Here is an 18,605-nt window from a genome sequence, read left to right as displayed (position 1 = left end):
GAGATCTTCTAGAAGGATCGGAGGCCCCTGTAAATTATTTGACAAAAGGATTTGTGTTCTTCCTGACTCCTATCTTCACGAAAGGAGTGGGAGGCAAATTGCAAGAGCTAATCGCATTTCCAGCCCTTCTAGGGAGCACTCCGCAATAAATCGACTATCGAACATAAGAGCTTTCCTGTGCCATTAAAGTACATACTGGAGAGTGGGCTACACGGCATAGAGTGCTAGTTTTAGACAACATACAGACCACACCTTTCACCCTTCACTCAGCAAGTTTTTCTACGTCTATCACTACAGAGTTGAGAGCAACCCTATCTTTGTCCGGTGTATCAGGCTGGCATCTCCAATGAGCTGATCAAGGATTATCTGGATTCAATCTATCTAACCAAGGACTGACACAAAATAACGAAGACACAATGTACAGGGATATGGTCTATGGTAGAGCAACGGAGACTCCAGACATCTCACCACCCAAAAATCTCGCCGACGCTCACAGTGCTCCACCGCACACCAGCGACAGCAAACAAGATGAGGACCACATCCACAACGGCCAAAACACCCGCACCCATCATGAAACGGGGGTTGAAGATGCGGTAGAGCATGAGATGGCGGCGGAGATGGCCCGCCCACATGGTAGTAGCGAGATTGATGGTAGCTAGGTAGAGGATGTGGGAAGTAGCAGCCTGCACAACGTCCGAGAGCATCTTCGCCGCAGGGTTAATTAGTTTGGCTGATGGGGATGATGGCTGTGAGACGCGATCGTGGGTCTGGAGGGGCCGTTTCCATAGCACGGTGAGCGGGACAGCGATGGCGACCAGGATCTGGGCGCCGAAGGTGTTGAGGATAACCACAAGTGGTGACCAGGGATACTTGATGGTGGAGAGAGGGATGAATGCCGTTTCCCACTGGATGCTGGAGAGGACGGCCTGGTGGCCTGTTTTGAAGAAGTAGAAGGACCCCAGCAGGCCTAGGACGACGGGGCCGATGGCTGAGTTGGTCAAGGTTAGGGCGTTGGTGTCGAGGATTTCCAGCAGAGACAGGATCTGCCAGACGAGGAGGGCGACGGCACCCTGACCCATTGGTTTTTGCATGAGGATGATGGCGAGTGCGAAGTTGATCACCAGGAAGAAGAAGCGCGTGCCATGTACATTGCCGAAGCCAAGGATCGTGAGGGTTGTTCGGGGTTGTTGTTGCTGGCCGGCGATGATAGGCGCAGGAGGAGCATTGGGATCGTCTTGGGGTTTGCTCACGCTGATACTGACACAGGGCTTGGAGTAGAGGTACGCGCCTGTGCCGGCCCCAAAGGCCAGTGCAAGCACGAGCTGTGCTAGGAATACCCGAACGGTTTTCAATGTTTCTTTGCGCAGAGGGAGCCACTCGCCGTCGTCGGCAGCTTCGAGTATCCAAAACATTGAAGTGACCAAGAGACCCAGACGGAAGGCAAAGCCAATCCACAGGGTAGCGGCACCTTCATAGGACTTGGATCCGGCATAGTAGGACCGTACGACCCCGGGGAGGAACAGGGTCACCATAAATGGAATTGCAAGTTGCCAGGGTGCAGAGATGGAGGACGTTGCGGATGAGTAGTAGGTCGAGACACAGAAGGGCATCTGCTCCTCACGGCAGAGGCGGGAGAATGAAGCGAGCCGGCCAAGAATGACGAACAGAATCGAATGATACACGCCCAGGACCCGGTCTGTAGTCGCCTTCTGCCGCATGGATGAGATGCCCGCACATACGCCAAAGGTTGTGAGGAAGAACAGCAGAATATCATCTTCCCAGATCGTGTACGAGTTGGAAGCGAACCCAATCGATTGAGAAACAGTGAAGAAGACGGCGAGCCATCCCCACATGCCATTCGGAAGAGGCAAGGTCAGGTTCGAGGATTCTTTGAAGATTGCGACCGAAGCACCTAGGAGACTCCCAGTCGTCCCCAGCAGCGCAGACGCTTCAACAATGGGCATGTCCGTGAGCGCGAACAAAACCGAAGCAGCGCCAGCCGCAGCACCCACTCCAGATCCCACGCCCACAAGCGTAAGAAGGCGAGGGGTGAGTTCCGTTCGGTCACCTTTCAAGCCTCGGGCATAGAACACAAGGAGAGCGATCCCAACAAACGAAATCGCAATGCCCTGGATCATGCTAGGCACATCAAATCGGGCCCACAATCCACGACAAATCTCCAGCGTATGGCGCTGATACTTCCGGTATAAATCATAGCTGGAACGCACAGCCGCGGTCTTAGACTTCGAGGCTATATTCCATTCGTCTTCCGCGGCAGCCCACAAAGCCATGGACTCGGCATCCTCACCCGCACCTCGAGCAATCATATACTGGTGCTGATACCTCTTAATTTGAGCCGAGGTCAACCGGTTAACCGCCAACAAGTTCGCGAAGTCATTCCCCTTGGATCCTGCGAATGCCTCCTCAATGGGAGATCCGAGGTTGTTGAAGGGGATCGGCATTCCCAGAAGCAGTGACAGAGTCGGAACGAGATCGATCTGCGGCACGAAGCGTTCGCGAGCGTGCTTGGGCGGTAGCAAAGTATCCTTTGTCGTACGTCCAAAGATTCCCTTCTTGGAGTACATCCACAAAGCGGCTTCGACTTCGTCATCTGACTCGCCTCCGTGGTCGCCCTTGATATCCATGCCGTGGTCACCCATAACCACCAAAAGAGTATTATCGTCCAGTGCAGCGATGACATCGCGAATGACGCGGTCCATTTCCTGCAGCTTTGCAGCCATTGCGGCATGGTTCGGACCGTAACGGTGGCCCGCATGATCGACGCCGAGGTAATGGCCAAAGATGACATCCCATTTTGTCCTATTTTCGGCACGAAGAAGCGGGAAGAGATGCTCTGTGACTCCGTTATCGACAGTGTGCAAATCCCAGACATTGAACGAATCGTAGGCGTGGGTGAGGTTCGCATCGAAGTAACCAGGGAACAAAGCGTGCCAGGTATCGTCACCAAGCTGGACCAGGTTCTTTCCAGCGTTGCGCAGCTGGGCAACCAAGTTGTCTTCATCAATGGCACTTCCAGCAAAGTTGGAGCCGGCATCGAGGAACGTGGGCAAAGTGCCCGTGGTCAATCCCTTGAGTCGTTGCAGGGTCGTAGTCGGCGGGTCTGCAATGAAAGGCAAGAGAAACGCATTCGCAGGATTGTTCACTGCAGTCTCATAGAGAACGGGGATATTATCATGAAACAGATGGGCAGATTCACTTTCGTCCTTCGGGGCGAATGGCACTGTAAAATCATAGCGCAGAGCATCTATAATGATGACAACAGCCTTGTCGAAGGACTTGTCGTGCCAACAACCATCACGGGTCTTGCTCAGCGAGGCCGAATCATCCAGGGGGAGCACATCGCATGATGATTTGTCTTCCAAGACCATGCGAGTAAGGAGAAACCCCTTCTTGAAGAACCATATACCTGCAAGATGCACAACCCTGTTTGCCAAACAAGCAAGATCAGCATTTTAATTCGAACCAGACCAAAAGATAAACAAAACTCACAGTATCCACACCAGCACACCCAGCACACCGAAGTGCTTTCTCTTGAATTCCTGCTCTAGCTGCCGTGTCGTCTCCGCTTGCACTTTGCCCTGGGGTCCTTGTGGGCCAGAGGGAGGACTGGAGGTGCTCGAACCACTGGGATTCAAGTTATCCCTCACCGACCTTGGAGTTTGTGACTGAACCATTTTCTCTTGAATTATGTCTGTAGTCCTCGTGACTGCGTGGTTGTTTTCCAGGGGAGTGTTGTGTGGGCCCGTACTCCTTGTTGGAAAGCGTCTGGGACACGGTGGATATTGGATTGAGCTGCGAGAGGTACCCGACGGTAAGCACGCGGCTAACTGGTTCAATTGGCCGGACTCAGATGAGAGCGAACGCGAAAGGAGTGAATGAGCCTTAAATGAAAGCTGGCCGCGCCGGACACGGGTCACGCAGCTGCCCCCTTCTGAGCTCTTCTATTGACCAGCTTTCGTACTCGTAGGGGAACTAGAAAAGGTACATGGCGGTAGGTACTGTTGGAGGTGAAAAGAAGAGTGGCAGCAAGCGAAAAAAAGAAGAAAAAGAGCTCTTGAAGGTCAAGAAAGAAAAAAGTGGGTGACGTCGCGGAACGGGCGGGTTTGGGGAAATGGGCGGTGATTGGCCGAGACGAAGAGCACACAACAACATTTGAACTTCGATCAACAGTTCTTCTTACTTCACTACGATGGATGAAAGAAATTTGGGAGAAACGCGTAATAGATTGCAGATCTGCCTCAGATGGCCGACTCAAAATAGGAGGACTAAGTACATACATTATCCAGCTGCCAGTACCAAGGGGCACACAAGAAGGGTAAGAAGAAGTAGAGGGGCACCACGAAGTAAGAGAAAAAAGTGAAAAGGTGCACCCATTAAGAGGTTCGTCGAAGAGAAAATAAAGAGAGAAGGAGAGGAAAGCCCACGTGCATATCGTTCCAAACCCTAGGGACATGACAGGGTTGGAGATGAGCATCGAGGAAAGAATTCAAAACGCCATGAAAATATTGACACGCTCAGACAAAAAGACAATCAAATGGCAGGCCCTCGCTATTCACAATCCAGCCTCGGCTGGTATCCAGTAGTGGGAGAAGAAGCGCCATGAGTTGCACGAGACCCGTCGTCTCAAGGACTTCGTGGGATGAGGCCGATTTCAAGGGTTACTTGCATATGTGCAGACCGCGCAGGTGGGTGGGTGTGGGGACAATAGGTATAGTGAAGGAAAAACCAGTGACGCTCGCCAGGATCCTCGTCATGCTTTTGGGTTGGTCGTTGGAAAAAGGTGCGAAAAAGATAGATCGGGGTTTATCGAGGTCCACTGAGGTTGCAAATGGTTTCGCTGGTAGTAGATCCTCTAGGCATATCGCACATCCTCTTTCTCTTTCAACCCACCCATCCGTTCAATATCCAAGGAGTGGAAGCGGCCAGTATCGGTGGTTTGGTATGGCGGCAGATCCTCGTGACACGGTTCCAGGCCCACACTGCCGGCGTCGCTGATGCGAACGATGACCATGCGGCCAGACTTGCGCTTGCCGGACTCATCTTCCTCTTCTGGGAAGGTGATGCGGATTTCAGGCACGGGGCTAGGTGGCGGGCTGTCCGAGTTCTCCATCAGGTTGCGCTTCTCGTCGTACACCAGGACAGATTCGGTCCGGGAGGCCGTTATTGTTAACCGACGCGAGTGGTGGGATTGGGTGCACTGTCCGTTGTGGATGGGGAGGACCGACTGGTCCTTGCGGGCGTTGCGCTTGCGACGCAGCAGGAGAAGGCCGCCGACCAGGGCGAGGGCAAGCAGGATGAGAACCAGTAGGGTGATCAGGAGGTCCACTGTGGGCGTAGAGAGTCCGCCATTGTCACTATCGCCCCGACGCATGAGCTGCGAAAAGAACATCTTTGTCGTCGATCGGGGGTCGAAGACTGAGCGGGTGTCGTGTCGGTGGTTGTCGAAGTTGGCGACACGAGGTTGTTGATTGTCGAAATCAAATTCCACGAAGAGGTGTTTAGATCATTTGAGATAACAAAAATAAAGATCGATCGATCCAAGACGCGACTGGAATGAATTGGCCGGATCCGGACAGGGCTGGAGAAAGAATGGAATCGAGTGAGAATGAGTGGCTCGATGATAAGAAAGAATGGATTGCAGAGCAGCTGAAAGAGTGAAGCTGACTCGTGCGTTGGAAGGGAGGGATAGAGGGGGGAGAGAGGGGGAGTGGTGAAGGGAAAGAAAGAATGGAGGAGTGAGATGGAGAATGGGCGAGGAAGGGGAGAAAGGGGAGAGCGAGGGCGAGGCAGGGCTAGACTAGTGAACTAGGCTGGAGTGGGCTTAGGCGTTTGTTGATGGTTCTGTTGGTGGGCGCGTCGGGGACCAATCGGAAGGAGGAGGTGCCTGGATTTTTTTGGCCTGGCAACGCTGTGAGTGGGTGATGGTCGGGCCCGCCCCACGGAACCGTTTTGGCTTCCCCTGAGCGTGATGCCTCGGACACACCGGTTCTGCGCATGGTGGGTAGGCAGTGGCCATTTGGTAGAATCAGATGAGACCTATCTAGGATGCTAGATGACTCTATCGTCGATATGAGCCGGTTGGCACCCACTCCCATCCAACCGACCCCAAGGCTGGGCTCAAAGGATTGCGTCTGTGTGTTAGGGCTTGCTGACAGGTCCAGGGATGATGCAATGGAGAGGTTCAAGTGATTGATGCCTGGAGAGCGCCTGGGGTTTCACAGTCTCCTGTCGGCCCGACCAATCGTGTTGCGTAGTATTACCAGCGCATAGTCAATTACTATATCCTTTTGTTTCCCCATTATTAAGCTATGGGCAAAACTTCATCTGCATCTTCAAATAGCTCCCGCCCGCCGAAACCCGTTGGGATCAATAGTCGAGCTGACGAATGAATCGTCCTGAAATTTCGGGAAACAACGCGGGGATCTCTCATGCAAGTAAACGTCCTTTCACCCGTGGGATCAGGCTGACCATCGGGAGCGCAAGCCCCTGGATTGAAATACCAGGTCAATCAAGAGTCCAAGGCACAAAATATCCCGACATAAGACTCACCAACACGACAGTGTACTCCCGCAACGTTTTCCACGACAGGTCTCGTGCAACAAAAGTAGTAAATATATACCCTCCCGTGGAGGTTATCCGCAACAGGAGCTCCAAAGGCAATGTTAGTAAATGCCAAAGCAGGAAGACACGAACTGAAATGCATTGAGTGATTCGAGTCTACTAGAGGATGAGTAATTTGTAATTAAGCTCATGTAAAATAGAATGGTAAGTTGAAAACTGGTGTCACCACTTATATCAATTGCTCCTTGGACCCTAATACCAGGTTACTTTTAGAATAGTCACCGAACTAAGCTCTGGCGAACCGCTCCCACGAACCACATGTTCCCGTACGAGGGCATGTTGGGCGCATGCTCGTACCCGTCTGGTCCAAAATCATGGTCGTTTGAGGAGTATCTTCTGCCAAGAGCATAGAAATAGAGGCATAGTGAATGTCCAGGTTCCTCCCGTTTCAATTCTTTTAGACATGGCAAATTCTGATGTGGGTGCGAAGAACGGAGTGGGTCCAGGTATATATACAAACCCCGATCTGAACTATCAACTTGACGAACCCACAACTGACATTTACAACTCTAGGCCTTAGAATCGCACTCTATTCAATAACCTTTATACCCTTAATATTATACCGTGAATGTCCACATCGACTCGACTCTCAAGGCCGTTGGTGACCCACCACAAACCAAGAAATCCGGCATCGGCCCAAGATGAAGCCTAAATTACAATTTGTCACCGCCATCTGCTGAGTTAACTATAATATACACACGTCACGATTACCTAGTGGAGCCAAGTACTCGTCACACTTCCGCCTGTTTCAGCCAGCCCAACACCCACAACAGATCCGGGGAAATTCGCAGAATTTTCTGCGAGTGATGGCAACTGACACCTACCCTGTGCGACCCCGGTGCAAGGATCGCGGACGCTAGATCCCTGTTCACCTGCGCCTTGTATGACTTTTTGACCTTGGTGTCTCGGTCTCTTTTGGAAGAATCACGCACGAAGCTACACATGGGCCCTGATTCATGGCGCGGATTTGCGGACTCTATCGCCAGAGGGACCCAAGGGTCAGTAGTGTAAATGGGAGAGATGCAAGGGGGCCGGCCGGGCCGATTATTTACATTTGGCAGGTTCTATTGTTGTTCGGCCGTTGGGACCATCCGTAACTATTTGAGACAACCACCACCCCCTTGTGTGTCTGCGACAATCTCGATAGTATCATGTATGAAAGTACATCGAGGCCAGGAAGTTGCCCAAGAAACCAACCATGGTTGATTGGGGTCTTGTCTGGGCGGCGCTTTGCAGCCTGCGCCCCCCGTTAGTTACCAAAGAGTGGCGGGCGCTTGGCTGGAGCAAAAGAATGTTCCGTCCTCAACCGGGCAGGACAACTCGCAGCCGTCGCCTCCCGGGCGACCCGCATTCCCTGGGATTGTTCTAGTAAAGTTACCGCAGTTTGCTGCCCCTGGGGATTATTTATCGCTAGTTGCGTCCCTTCCCCGGGGAGCCTTACTCGGAGGAGTAGGGCGAAGTGGGCCCCGATGGATCGGGCTGTCCGTCTCCCCCATATGGATATACAGGCAATCAATAATGCTTCTTTGTAGATGGTGTCCTGCTGCGAGTGTGTTTAGTCCTTGGTGAGCACCGCACTGCCCATGGTATGCGCTGACCCTGCGTCGGGTCTTCCCGTGGTTGCTGTCGAACATGCCAGGAGGTTTCCCAGAGTGGATCGCTAGGAACTTTTGGCCGAAGGTGGTTTGGTGTGAATGACTTCAGTTTTGCACCTCGATCCCGCAGGATGGCCCGACTGGGCATGGTCGCCCAAGGAACACTGAGGGGGAGTTACTGCATTTGACTACGATCACCCTACCGCCGTGGTGCAACCAGTGGCTTTTGTTCTGTCCGGTCGTCTGCTGTCCTGTCCTGTCCGTCAATTGAACCTTGAACAAAGAAAGAGATGGGGCCAGGCTAAAAAGAAGCGCCGGGAGTGATTGACTGGGGGAGAGATCGTAAGATCGACGTGACCGTCTGTGACTGTCGTGGTACTTCTATGTCCGTAATATAATGTATGGCGGATGAAGTACCCGTCCAATGATCGCTGGTTGAATTACCATACCAAACGGTAACGCGGCAGATCTCCAAACTTCTTTGGGACTCGCCGCATCATTTTTCTTCTCGCCTTATCTATCATCTCGACCACCTTCAGCTTTTCTTTTTCGTGCTGTCTCCCTTTCCCTTTCTCTTTCCCCCTCTTGTTTTCCTTCTTTCGCTTCCCTCGGCTCTCCCCGACTCCCCTGCCTACCCACCCACACTCCCAACTCCCTGTCGTCGGGCGTGTCATGCTCCTGTGTGACAGCTGGGCTACATTAATGCCGTGCTTTGTCTCTCGCCCACATTCCCATCCATCGATCCACTGAACCTTGCCCTTTCTTCCCCCCCCCCCTCCTCTCCCTCGCCCTCGGATTCTCCCCGGTGTGCGGCATTCCTCCTCCATCGAATCTCAGCTCACGCTATTCGACTCGACTATCCCCTCGTCCCGCCGACACACACACTCGCACCACCCCCTTGCCTACCGCCAATCACCCACGGCCCTGTCCTGATTTCCATTCTCGGCGATCGCCTCTCCACATAAGGCACATGAGGACGATCGGCAGGTTGGGAGATTCCTGGAGCATGCCCGGCGCAGAGTAACGTCGCGACAAGCCTCTTCAATTCTGACCTCCCGGCTACCAACCGCCACACTCTGCACTGGCAAACGAAGGGCAGTTTCGATCTTGTCAATTCCCGTCGCCTTGCATCTCTCCACTGCGGTGCTCTTCTTCCCCCAGCCATCTCGCTGCCCAACAGCATTTCTCACCCCGTCTGAGCTTGCTAGGCTCCCTCCCTTTCGGCTCCCTTCTTTGCGCTCCTGTCAACTCTGTACATGTTTCGGGCTTGTGGCTGCTGAGCAAAAAGGAAAAGAACAAAACATCCTCCTCTTTCTCCGTCTCTGCTTCCACCGTCCCCCTTCTCGCTCCTCCTTTGGTGAGTTGCTCCCCTCGATGCCCTGGATACCCTGTGTACCTATCGCTGCACCTGGATGGCCAACATTGCTAACAAGGATCGCTCGTCCTCCAGTCTTATAATTCTTCGTGTACGCCGTTCCTGGTGCCTGGTGCCCGCTGCAAATACAGGCCGACAAATCTTCGGTCGGTCGTATCGGCGTTGTGATTTAGTACAAACAGATCGCCATCCTACTTGCACTCCTCCTTGCAAATATTCTCTCGCCGCTCGAGTACATACCTGCTTCTTCATTTGTTGATCGGCTGTTTTTCCTGGGATGGCTTCTACCATGGCCGCTAATGCAACCAGCGTACATAACGTGAGTTTTGATTGGGACGAGACAGGGAAGACAAAACTAACCATCGTTTCACAGGTACGGTCGAGCCGGGCTTCCAACATGAGTTCATCCGGGATGAACAATGACCGCATGCGTGGATCTCAGAGCAACAGTGTAGGAAAGGGTTTCGGGGCTGGCAAGCCCAACTGGAACAGCAACATTTGGGGTGACGGCAACCTCGGAGGTGGGTTCGGAGATGGTATGTCGCTGTCGGGATTACACACTTGCAGGAATGCTGACCGTTTGGTAGATCAACACATCGGCGAGACTGCTTTTGAGGGCAAGTCCGGTTCGGGCTCGTTGCTGTCCTCATCTGAATCGGATGGCTGGACAGGACGTGCGAACATGCCTTGGAGTACCGTCAACACCTCATTGTCGATGGGCCAGAACAGAGGCGGCATGGCCACTTCACCCATTCAGACTCGCGGCAATGATCGGAGCGCAGCTGTCCTCAACGAGGCGGGTGATTCCTCATACTTTACAATGCCTCGCACGTCGGGAATCAGCAGCGGTGCTGGTACCGCGAGCCAACGGCCATATCTTAGCACAGCATCGGAGGGAATTTCCCCTTCGGCTGATGGCATCTCATTTGGTGGGTTCCCTAGTTTTCGCAACGGCGAAGGTCGACGGCAGATCAACTCGAGCGGTCTGAGCAACAGTCCTGTGGGGGCTACCTTCCCGGTGAAGTCTGGATTTACTCTGGATAGTGCACGCGCGGATGATATGGCCACCCCGATGGGTATGTCATCCCTGGCCTCTGGCATGTCGGACACGGTGTCCCCGCCCCAAGGACGCAGTGCACTTGCCCACATGCCTCACAACTCTGCCTCATATGCGCCACAACGTCCTACCCACTCTGCTCACCCCTCATTCTACTCCGATAACCAGAATCTTGACAGCCGTTACGGCAGCGTCGACCTGAGCGCTGGTTTCAATAAGCTGCAACTGAACGAGGCTGGGTACGGCTCGCAGCAATCAGCTCAGCGACCTCCGTACGTCCCTCACGCATCCTTTGATGGGTCCTACCCGCGTGTCAAGTACCAGTCCGACGATGTCGGCTACCAGACACTGGCTGGTTATGGTGCAGAAGGCACCCCCGACATGCATCTTGCATACCAGGCTCGATCCCGTGCCGCAGACACTGGTTCCATCTCCCCGTCAGATTATGCTCGCATGGATAGTCCTCTGTATGGCGGGGCGGAGGCATCGCTGCAGTATCGAAACAATGGCGGCCGTCTCTCCGATACCCAGGCAGCTGCGTTCGAGCGGAGACTCCGGAATTTCCAGGAACAGGATCTAGTGCAAGGTCCTTCCGGCTCCCTCCAACGGGGACAATTTCCTCCTTCCTACGACTATTCTGGCTACCAGTCAGCTCGTCTGAATGCCCTTTCCGGATTCTACCCCGTCAACCACCTCGGTCAGCTCGGAGCGGCTGCCCTAGTCTCTCGAGGCCATCGCGACCATGATCCCGCCCAAGTTGTTCGCAGCCCGCTCCTGGAAGAGTTCCGGGCGAACAGCAAAGGAAACAAGCGATATGAGTTGAAGGACATCTACAACCATGTGGTTGAGTTCAGTGGTGATCAGCATGGCTCGCGGTTTATCCAGCAAAAACTGGAGACTGCCAACAGTGATGAGAAGGAGCAAGTCTTCCGTGAAATTCAGCCCAACTGCTTGCAACTGATGACGGATGTGTTTGGCAATTACGTTGTGCAAAAGCTGTTCGAACATGGCAATCAGACCCAGAAGAAGATCCTGGCGAATCAGATGCGAGGCCATGTCCTTGCTCTGTCGACACAGATGTACGGGTGCCGTGTGGTGCAAAAGGTATGTTTTGCTTCGGTTCTTATGGGAGGAAAAGTTACTAACTTGACACCAGGCATTGGAACACATTCTCACTGATCAGCAAGCTGGCATGGTCAAGGAGCTGGAGAACCACGTCCTCAAATGTGTTCGGGACCAGAATGGCAACCACGTTATTCAGAAAGCTATTGAACGAGTTCCCTCGCAATACGTGCAGTTTATCATCAATGCTTTCCGAGGCCAGGTGAACAGACTTGCTGCGCACCCGTACGGATGCCGAGTTATCCAACGCATGCTCGAACACTGTGAAGAAGTTGACCGGGAGTCTATTCTCGCCGAGCTTCACGCTTGCACGTCCAACCTGATCCCCGACCAGTTCGGCAACTATGTGATTCAACATGTGATTGAGAACGGCGAGGAGAAGGATCGCGATCGCATGATCCAAATCGTCATGTCACAGCTTCTGGCTTATTCTAAGCACAAATTTGCCAGCAATGTGGTTGAGAAGAGCATCGAGTTTGGCACTCCAGACCAGCGCCACCACATCATCTCCACCCTGACTTCCCCCAACGAGCGGGGCGAAAGCCCCCTGCTCGGTTTGATGCGGGATCAGTATGGCAACTATGTCATCCGTAAGTCGAACTCCTACCGAACCTTGTTTCTTTCTAACATGAACTACAGAGAAAGTTCTCGGCCAGCTCAAGGGAGCTGAGCGCGAGGCTCTGATTGACCAAATCAAGCCCATGCTGAGCCAGCTGAAGAAATTCAGCTATGGCAAACAGATTGTCGCAATTGAGAAGCTCATCTTCGACCCAAACTGTCCTGTGACAGGCCCTCTGGCTCACACCACCTCCACCACTCCTCCCAACTCTCACAAGTCCTCACCTCAGCCTTCTAAACGTTTGATCCCGACCATGGAGCAACCTCGCGCCTTTGTTGGGACTGCGCCACCCACACCTCCCCCAACCGACAACCAGAGCACCGTTGACGGCTCTCTTGAGTCGAAGGGACTTGCTAAGAGCACGGTGACCCCGGTCTCGGAGGAGTCTGGCAACACCGGTGTTTCTGTCCCCGTGGACATCGCCAGTGCCCACTAATTCGTTGCACACTTTACTTGCTTTGCCCACATAATCCTTCTAATCATTATTTGAGCTGAGCCATTCTTGTTCTCTCTTATCTAATATGGGCATATACATACAGGGGATCCCGGTGGGATATATGATTACCAACAACGCTGTGTCTCCTCTTTGCCCCCCCCTTACCATGGCTTGACGGCGCAAGAATAGGGCTTCGATGTTTGATTTATTTTACTCTCTTCTCGGATTTGTTGACCTTGTTCATCCCTTCTGTGTTTCGACTGTTCATTTTCTACCATTGTGGTACTTTTTTCCCCCCCCCTGGTGTCCTCGGGCCAAATATTCGATTGTCAATGCTTCTCGCTACCCCGGTCTGAGAGTTTTGCCTGTGTCTGTGAATTCGGCGTCTTCTGTGTCTTTTTCTTTGTGTGTTTTGCAGAACCTGGGTTTGTGGGAATGGGAGTGTGAAATCAAAAAGGAACATGGCTCTATTTTTATGACTTGAGAGGAAATTCGGATTCGGAAATATGGGAGACGACATTTTGTTTCTTGTTCTTTCTTTTTCTTTGCGCCGGCCACTTGTTCAAAAGAGAGCCGTTGTTGAGCATTGTTATATGGAATTGCATCATGGGTTTTATTTTGCTGTGTCTTTTTCTTTTTCTTGTTTTCGGTATACAGTGACCTACTTCAATTGAAATCTGTTGCTTATACCTACTACCTCCGTGGGCTGCTACTGCTGTGTCAAACAGTGCCTCCCTGTCGGTCATTTGTTACATGTACTTGCTGGTTGCTGAGGGACCTGATGTATTATTATATGCAATTTGAGCTGCTTGCCATTTCTACACATCCTGAATTGACGAGAAATACAACTACCCTGAGTAGATAGCATCACTGAAACAGCGGGAGCAGCCAGATAGGATCTTTACCACGTGACCTTTTTATCATGTGACTAGATAAGATCTTTGGAGCTTCGCGACGATGAACTTCTCGCAAGTACATCGCCGGAAACAAGACTCACTTGGTCAACGGAGCCTGAAAGCATCTCTTCATTCCTCGATAATATTGTCAAAGCCGCTCAAACCCCACGTCCCTCTGATATCACCACCTCATTTCTGCAGCGCACAGCTCTCCGAAATCGAACGAGAAACACAGCACCGACACAGCAGAGAATATCCTCTCCACCCCCCGTCAGTTACACACTCGTAACCACTCTTATTACAACACCTTTCACCTCCAAAAATGGCCGAAAACGTCGGTCTCTCCACCCCGCGCGGCAGCGGTACCTCCGGCTATGTGCAACGCAATTTCGCGCTCATGAAGCCCCGCAACCGGGGCTACGGCGCGCCCTACCCACCCGTTTCAGGGGCGAACAACGCCGCCGAGAAACCATTCAAGCAGCGTATGCCGGATAAGCAGATCCTCGAGCATGACCGGCGGCGCGCGATTGAAGTGAAGGTTATGGAGGAGCGGGAGAGATTGGAAGAGGAGAATGAGCGGATTGAGGAGGAGCAGGCGAAATCGAAGTCTAAGTCTAAGGGGAAAGGGAAGGGGAAGGAGGAGGGCGAGGATGATGCTGATGAAGGGGAGAAGGTGTTATCCGAGGAAGAGATTGATGAGCGGTGCGAGGCGCTCCGGCAGCGTCTAATTAAGGAGCTGGAGGAGGATGAGGCGGGAGGCGCTCAACGAGACAAAAGACCTTACCTGCCGAAGGATCGACGACAGCTCAAGTCTTATCAGGTGCATGAGCTGGCGGAGGCGAAGATCGAGGAGAGTGAGCGGTTGCGCAAGGCTTTGGGCATTAGGGAGGATCGGGAAACTGGGGAGCTTAGTGGTGGGCGACGGCCATATGAGGATAGGGGCCGGAGGAGGGATTAGATGGGGTCCGCTCTTGTTTTGCTTGGATGCTGGAGTCTCGGATGATTACTACCTAGGCGCATTGGTGCATGTCTTGCATACCTATCGAAAATTCTATGCCTTCACTAAATATCAATTACTTGGCGATGAATGATGCAAATGACCAAGTTCATGATCTCATTATAGACAGGAATCTATGCTATAAACTTCTCAATAACCCACCCCTCCTTCGGATCTTTCTTCTGAACCACCTTCTTCGCAGGCAAGGGCCAGCCCGTACTACCCGCATCACCCACCAAAGCCGGCACAACCCAACACGAGCGGCGCGGCGGAATGCCATCCATAAGTTCGGTCTTGCCGATGGGCTTGCCGTACTCAATAAGCGGAGTATCGTGCGCAATAGCAGAGAGTTGTAGGCCGCTTGGCGCGACTAGGGGGAACATTCTGATCTTGGGTTGCTGCTCACTACCGACGTTGTGGGCGGATGATTGTTGTAGATGCGAGTAGACGAGGTACTGGGGCATTTCCTTGGGAGACAGCTTGGCCAACAAGGAAGAAGGATGCACGAAGACAGCGCGCGAGAGGACGTCTTGTGCTGAGCCGTCGCTGCGAGAGCGGAAGAGAGTCAGGTAGGGCACATCGATGGCGCGGCGAGGCGTGCGCGGCATCTCCGGCGGAACGGGGGCCAGGTCTGCGCGAATGGCGACTTGGTCGATGAAGCCAGCTGTGATAATTTGTTTGAGGGCCTTGAGCTGTTTCTGCGATGGCTCTGGCAGCCGGGCCGTGTAGTCGGCCACCAGGCCTGGGTTGTTGGAGCGCACGATATCTGTCAGCTGTCGGCGCAGCTGGGTTGCTTCCTTGAAGGCTTTGGCGCGCAGGAACATCTTCTCGCTGAAGGCGTCGCCGTCGGCTGCGTAGGCGTAGGCGCAGATTGCGGAGAGGTATCTCAGTGCGTCGGATGTGTCGTCGTGTTTGCTGAATAGACGTTGGACGCGCGCGTAGTCTTTGGCGCGTTGCTCGCGCTCTGTGTCTTCGAGACGGTCTGCGTTGGTGTAGATCTTTTTTCCTTCTTCGTCCGAATCATCGTCGTCATTCGTCTTCTTGGCCGGTACGGCAGTGGGATTGAACTGGTTCTCGGTGACAAAAAGATCGCCCACAGCAAGGGCAGCCACCAAAGCGATGACATAGGGCATGCAGCCATGCTGGTGGCCTATATAGAGCATCTTGCCGAACCGCGGGGAAAGCGGATACGTCGATAGACGGCGACCGATCTGCGTCACTCGGCCATCGCCAGAAAGGGCGCCAAGGTTTTGCAGTAGTTTCTCTGCTTTGGCGAGACCTTGCCGACTCGGGGGTGTGGGAAACGGAAAGTTGATCACGCTGTGGAGACCCATGCTCTTCATTTGGAGAACGACACCTTCGATGGGCGTGCGCAAGATCTCGGGGTCTGTGTATTCGGCGAAGTCCCCTTCGTAGACCGCTGAGGAGTACAGCCGATAGCAGTGGCCAGGCCCAGTTCGTCCGGCTCGTCCAGCTCGCTGGCTTGCACTAGCTTTGCTGATCCAGCCGATCTGGAAGCTTTGGACGCCAGTGAACAGATCAAATTGCTTTTCCTTGGCTCGACCGCAGTCAAAGACGTACTTGATACCGGGGATCGTGAGAGAGGTCTCGGCAACGTTGGTGGCGAGAATAATCAGTCGCGAGTTCTCTGGCGGGGGCTCGAAGACTTTCATCTGCTCTTTGGTGGGTAGTTGAGAGTATAGAGGTAAGACGTGGACTTTTGTTGAGGAGTCCATGGCCTCTTCACCCAGATCAAAACCGTCATCTTCTTCTTCGGGGTCGTCGAGGCCGGTGATCTCCATGTCGCTATCATCATCCCCATGATCCGCTGGAGACATCTCCGTGCCCCCCAGCTCCAAATCCTCCGCTTCCAAGGGTGCATCGTTGGCTGAAAGCTGTAATTTGGCCTGGGTGGTGTCTCCCCGCTGTGTCGGCTTGAATGCTTGCTTCAGCCGCTTCGAGAGTTGTCGGATCTCGTTCTGCCCAGTCAAGAACACAAGCATCCCACCCGGTGGCAGTTTACGATGTCCTCTCGAAACTTTGTTGAAGGCTTCTTCGACGTAGTCGCGATGCGTGCGCCGGGCGAAATGAACCGTAACCGGATACTGCCGCCCTTCGGCTTGGACCAAAGGAGGCGGTCCTTGCCGGAAGAGGCTCGTATTGTGTGTGAAATCGGAGATGCGGAGTGTGGCAGACATGATGACGACTTTGAGAGGTTTGACTGACGGATCCTCCTCACTCATCGATTTGCGCAGGTCCACGATGCGACTGACCATTCCGATGAGAATGTCTGTGTTCACACTCCGCTCGTGTGCCTCATCAATGATGATTACTGAGTACTTGCGCAGAGAAAAGTCATCCGCAATCTCTCGAAGTAGAATACCGTCCGTCATGAATTTGATGGCAGTTTTGCTCGACACAGTCGTCTCGAACCGAATCTGATACGACACTTTGTCGGAGTACTGTCCCAATTCCTGAGACACACGGTTCGCCATACTCACGGCCGCAACTCGTCGAGGCTGTGTCACACCAATCAGACCTGGATTAGGGCTATCTGGGCTTCCGTAGCCGGCCTCGAATAGGAACTGCGGTAGCTGAGTCGTCTTTCCGCTACCTGTGGCTCCCCAGATGACGACAGTGGAGTTGTTGTGGATTGCTTCCATGATTTTCTGTTCTTCACCCACGACTGGCAGACCAAGGCGGGCAGTTTGAATCTCATCCGAGCGGTTGACCGGAACACTAAACGCTTTGCGATTGGGATCTCCTTTGGTCACCTGTAGTTCTTGGGGTAGGGGTTCTTCCTCGTAGACTGAATTTTTGGCTGCCTTCTCGGGAGGGGCAAATGCTTGATTTTGTTCGATCACCACTGGTCCGGTCGTTGGCTGGAAGCCGACGGCGTCGTTGATCTGCTGAACGGCCCAGGACTTGAAGGCCGATTGGCGAACCTTCAGTTTTGAAGCCGATTCGTCTTCTTCATCATTGGTTTCAGAGTCTTCGTCCTCGTCATCGGATTCGTCGTCTGATGTTTGCTCCGAGGAACCTTCGGAATCTTCGTCCTTTGAATTCTTTTCAGCATCGTTTTCACCACCGCTTGCTTCCTCGTCATCTGAATCAAATCCTTCCCATGCAACCTCCTCGGCCACCGGTGCAGGAGCCGGCTTTGCGGCACGTTTTCGCTTCTTGATGACTGGGAAGCCATCGGGCCCAACCTCAAGCGGACGTTTTAATCCACTTCCCATCGCTGTTTGTAGTACCGGTGCCGGTTCGGGGTCGGTCGCAGGATTGGAGACCTTGAGCCTCCGGTCTCCCTCGTCGGACTCATCTCCGGACAGATCGGGGGCGGAGGGTTCGGTGGAAATGGCGACGGGTGCCGTGGACGGGTGTTCGCCTGCTGGTGTCTTGCGCGTTCCCAACTCCCTTGAACTTTTCAAAGAGGAGGTGTCGACTTGTGCCTGGGCCAGCTTCTTCAGAAGCTCGAGGTTCTCTTCTTTCTTGAGTTTGTTGTCCTGCACCGAATGTTAGAGATCTTCTCTTGATGTGAACGCAGCTGTCTCACATACAATATACTTATCCAGACGCTTCTTCTTTTTCGAAGACACATTGGAATGTTGCTGCCCCAGCTCCTCTCGAAGTTTCTGTCTTTTCGCTTCTTTCTCATCTTTGGAAATGGGCTGGATTTCGGCGACATTGGTGTCCACGGGTGCCGTTTGCTCCCTTCGACGGTGTTTCTGTTTCCGCTGACGCGGAGTAAATTTGGGCATCTTGTCGGCCCCCAGACATCCAATTCGAAATATCGACCGATGGTTGCGAGTCTCGCTGTTTCTTTCGCGGACCAAAAAATTGATTGTGCCGAAGGCGGGCTTGAG

General features: G+C 53.2%; 5 protein-coding genes across 5 annotated transcripts; 2 read left to right on the top strand and 3 right to left on the bottom strand.

The window, feature by feature from the left end:
- Positions 1-464: 464 nt before the first annotated feature.
- N7474_003282 (mannose-ethanolamine phosphotransferase GPI13) lies at positions 465-3,695 on the bottom strand (the record flags this gene model as incomplete). Its single annotated transcript, XM_057194697.1, has 2 exons — positions 465-3,444; positions 3,511-3,695. The coding sequence occupies 2 exons, from the start codon at positions 3,693-3,695 to the stop codon at positions 465-467; spliced, it is 3,165 nt and encodes a 1,054-aa protein (XP_057056052.1).
- Positions 3,696-4,873: 1,178 nt separating this feature from the next.
- Positions 4,874-5,410, bottom strand: N7474_003281 (uncharacterized protein; the record flags this gene model as incomplete). Its single annotated transcript, XM_057194696.1, has 1 exon — positions 4,874-5,410. One exon carries the CDS (start codon positions 5,408-5,410, stop codon positions 4,874-4,876), a length of 537 nt encoding a protein of 178 aa, XP_057056051.1.
- A 4,491-nt stretch (positions 5,411-9,901) lies between these two features.
- On the top strand, positions 9,902-12,846 carry N7474_003280 (mRNA-binding protein PUF3; the record flags this gene model as incomplete). The annotated part of the gene is made up of 5 exons (XM_057194695.1): positions 9,902-9,931; positions 9,986-10,148; positions 10,200-11,773; positions 11,826-12,381; positions 12,431-12,846. 5 exons carry the CDS (start codon positions 9,902-9,904, stop codon positions 12,844-12,846), a joined length of 2,739 nt encoding a protein of 912 aa, XP_057056050.1.
- A 1,218-nt stretch (positions 12,847-14,064) lies between these two features.
- Positions 14,065-14,700, top strand: cwc21 (U2-type spliceosomal complex subunit CWC21; the record flags this gene model as incomplete). The annotated part of the gene is made up of 1 exon (XM_057194694.1): positions 14,065-14,700. One exon carries the CDS (start codon positions 14,065-14,067, stop codon positions 14,698-14,700), a length of 636 nt encoding a protein of 211 aa, XP_057056049.1.
- Positions 14,701-14,873: 173 nt separating this feature from the next.
- Positions 14,874-18,500, bottom strand: N7474_003278 (ATP-dependent RNA helicase ECM16; the record flags this gene model as incomplete). Its single annotated transcript, XM_057194693.1, has 2 exons — positions 14,874-18,245; positions 18,300-18,500. The coding sequence occupies 2 exons, from the start codon at positions 18,498-18,500 to the stop codon at positions 14,874-14,876; spliced, it is 3,573 nt and encodes a 1,190-aa protein (XP_057056048.1).
- Between the last annotated feature and the right edge of the window lie 105 nt (positions 18,501-18,605).

The sequence above is a fragment of the Penicillium riverlandense genome (genome assembly GCF_028828495.1).
Source record: "Penicillium riverlandense strain IBT 135883 chromosome Unknown utg000002l_segment0_segment0, whole genome shotgun sequence".
Taxonomy (NCBI): Eukaryota; Fungi; Ascomycota; class Eurotiomycetes; order Eurotiales; family Aspergillaceae; genus Penicillium; species Penicillium riverlandense.
The sequence above is the reverse complement of the archived record's forward strand: the minus strand, read 5'-3'. Positions and strand labels throughout refer to the sequence as shown.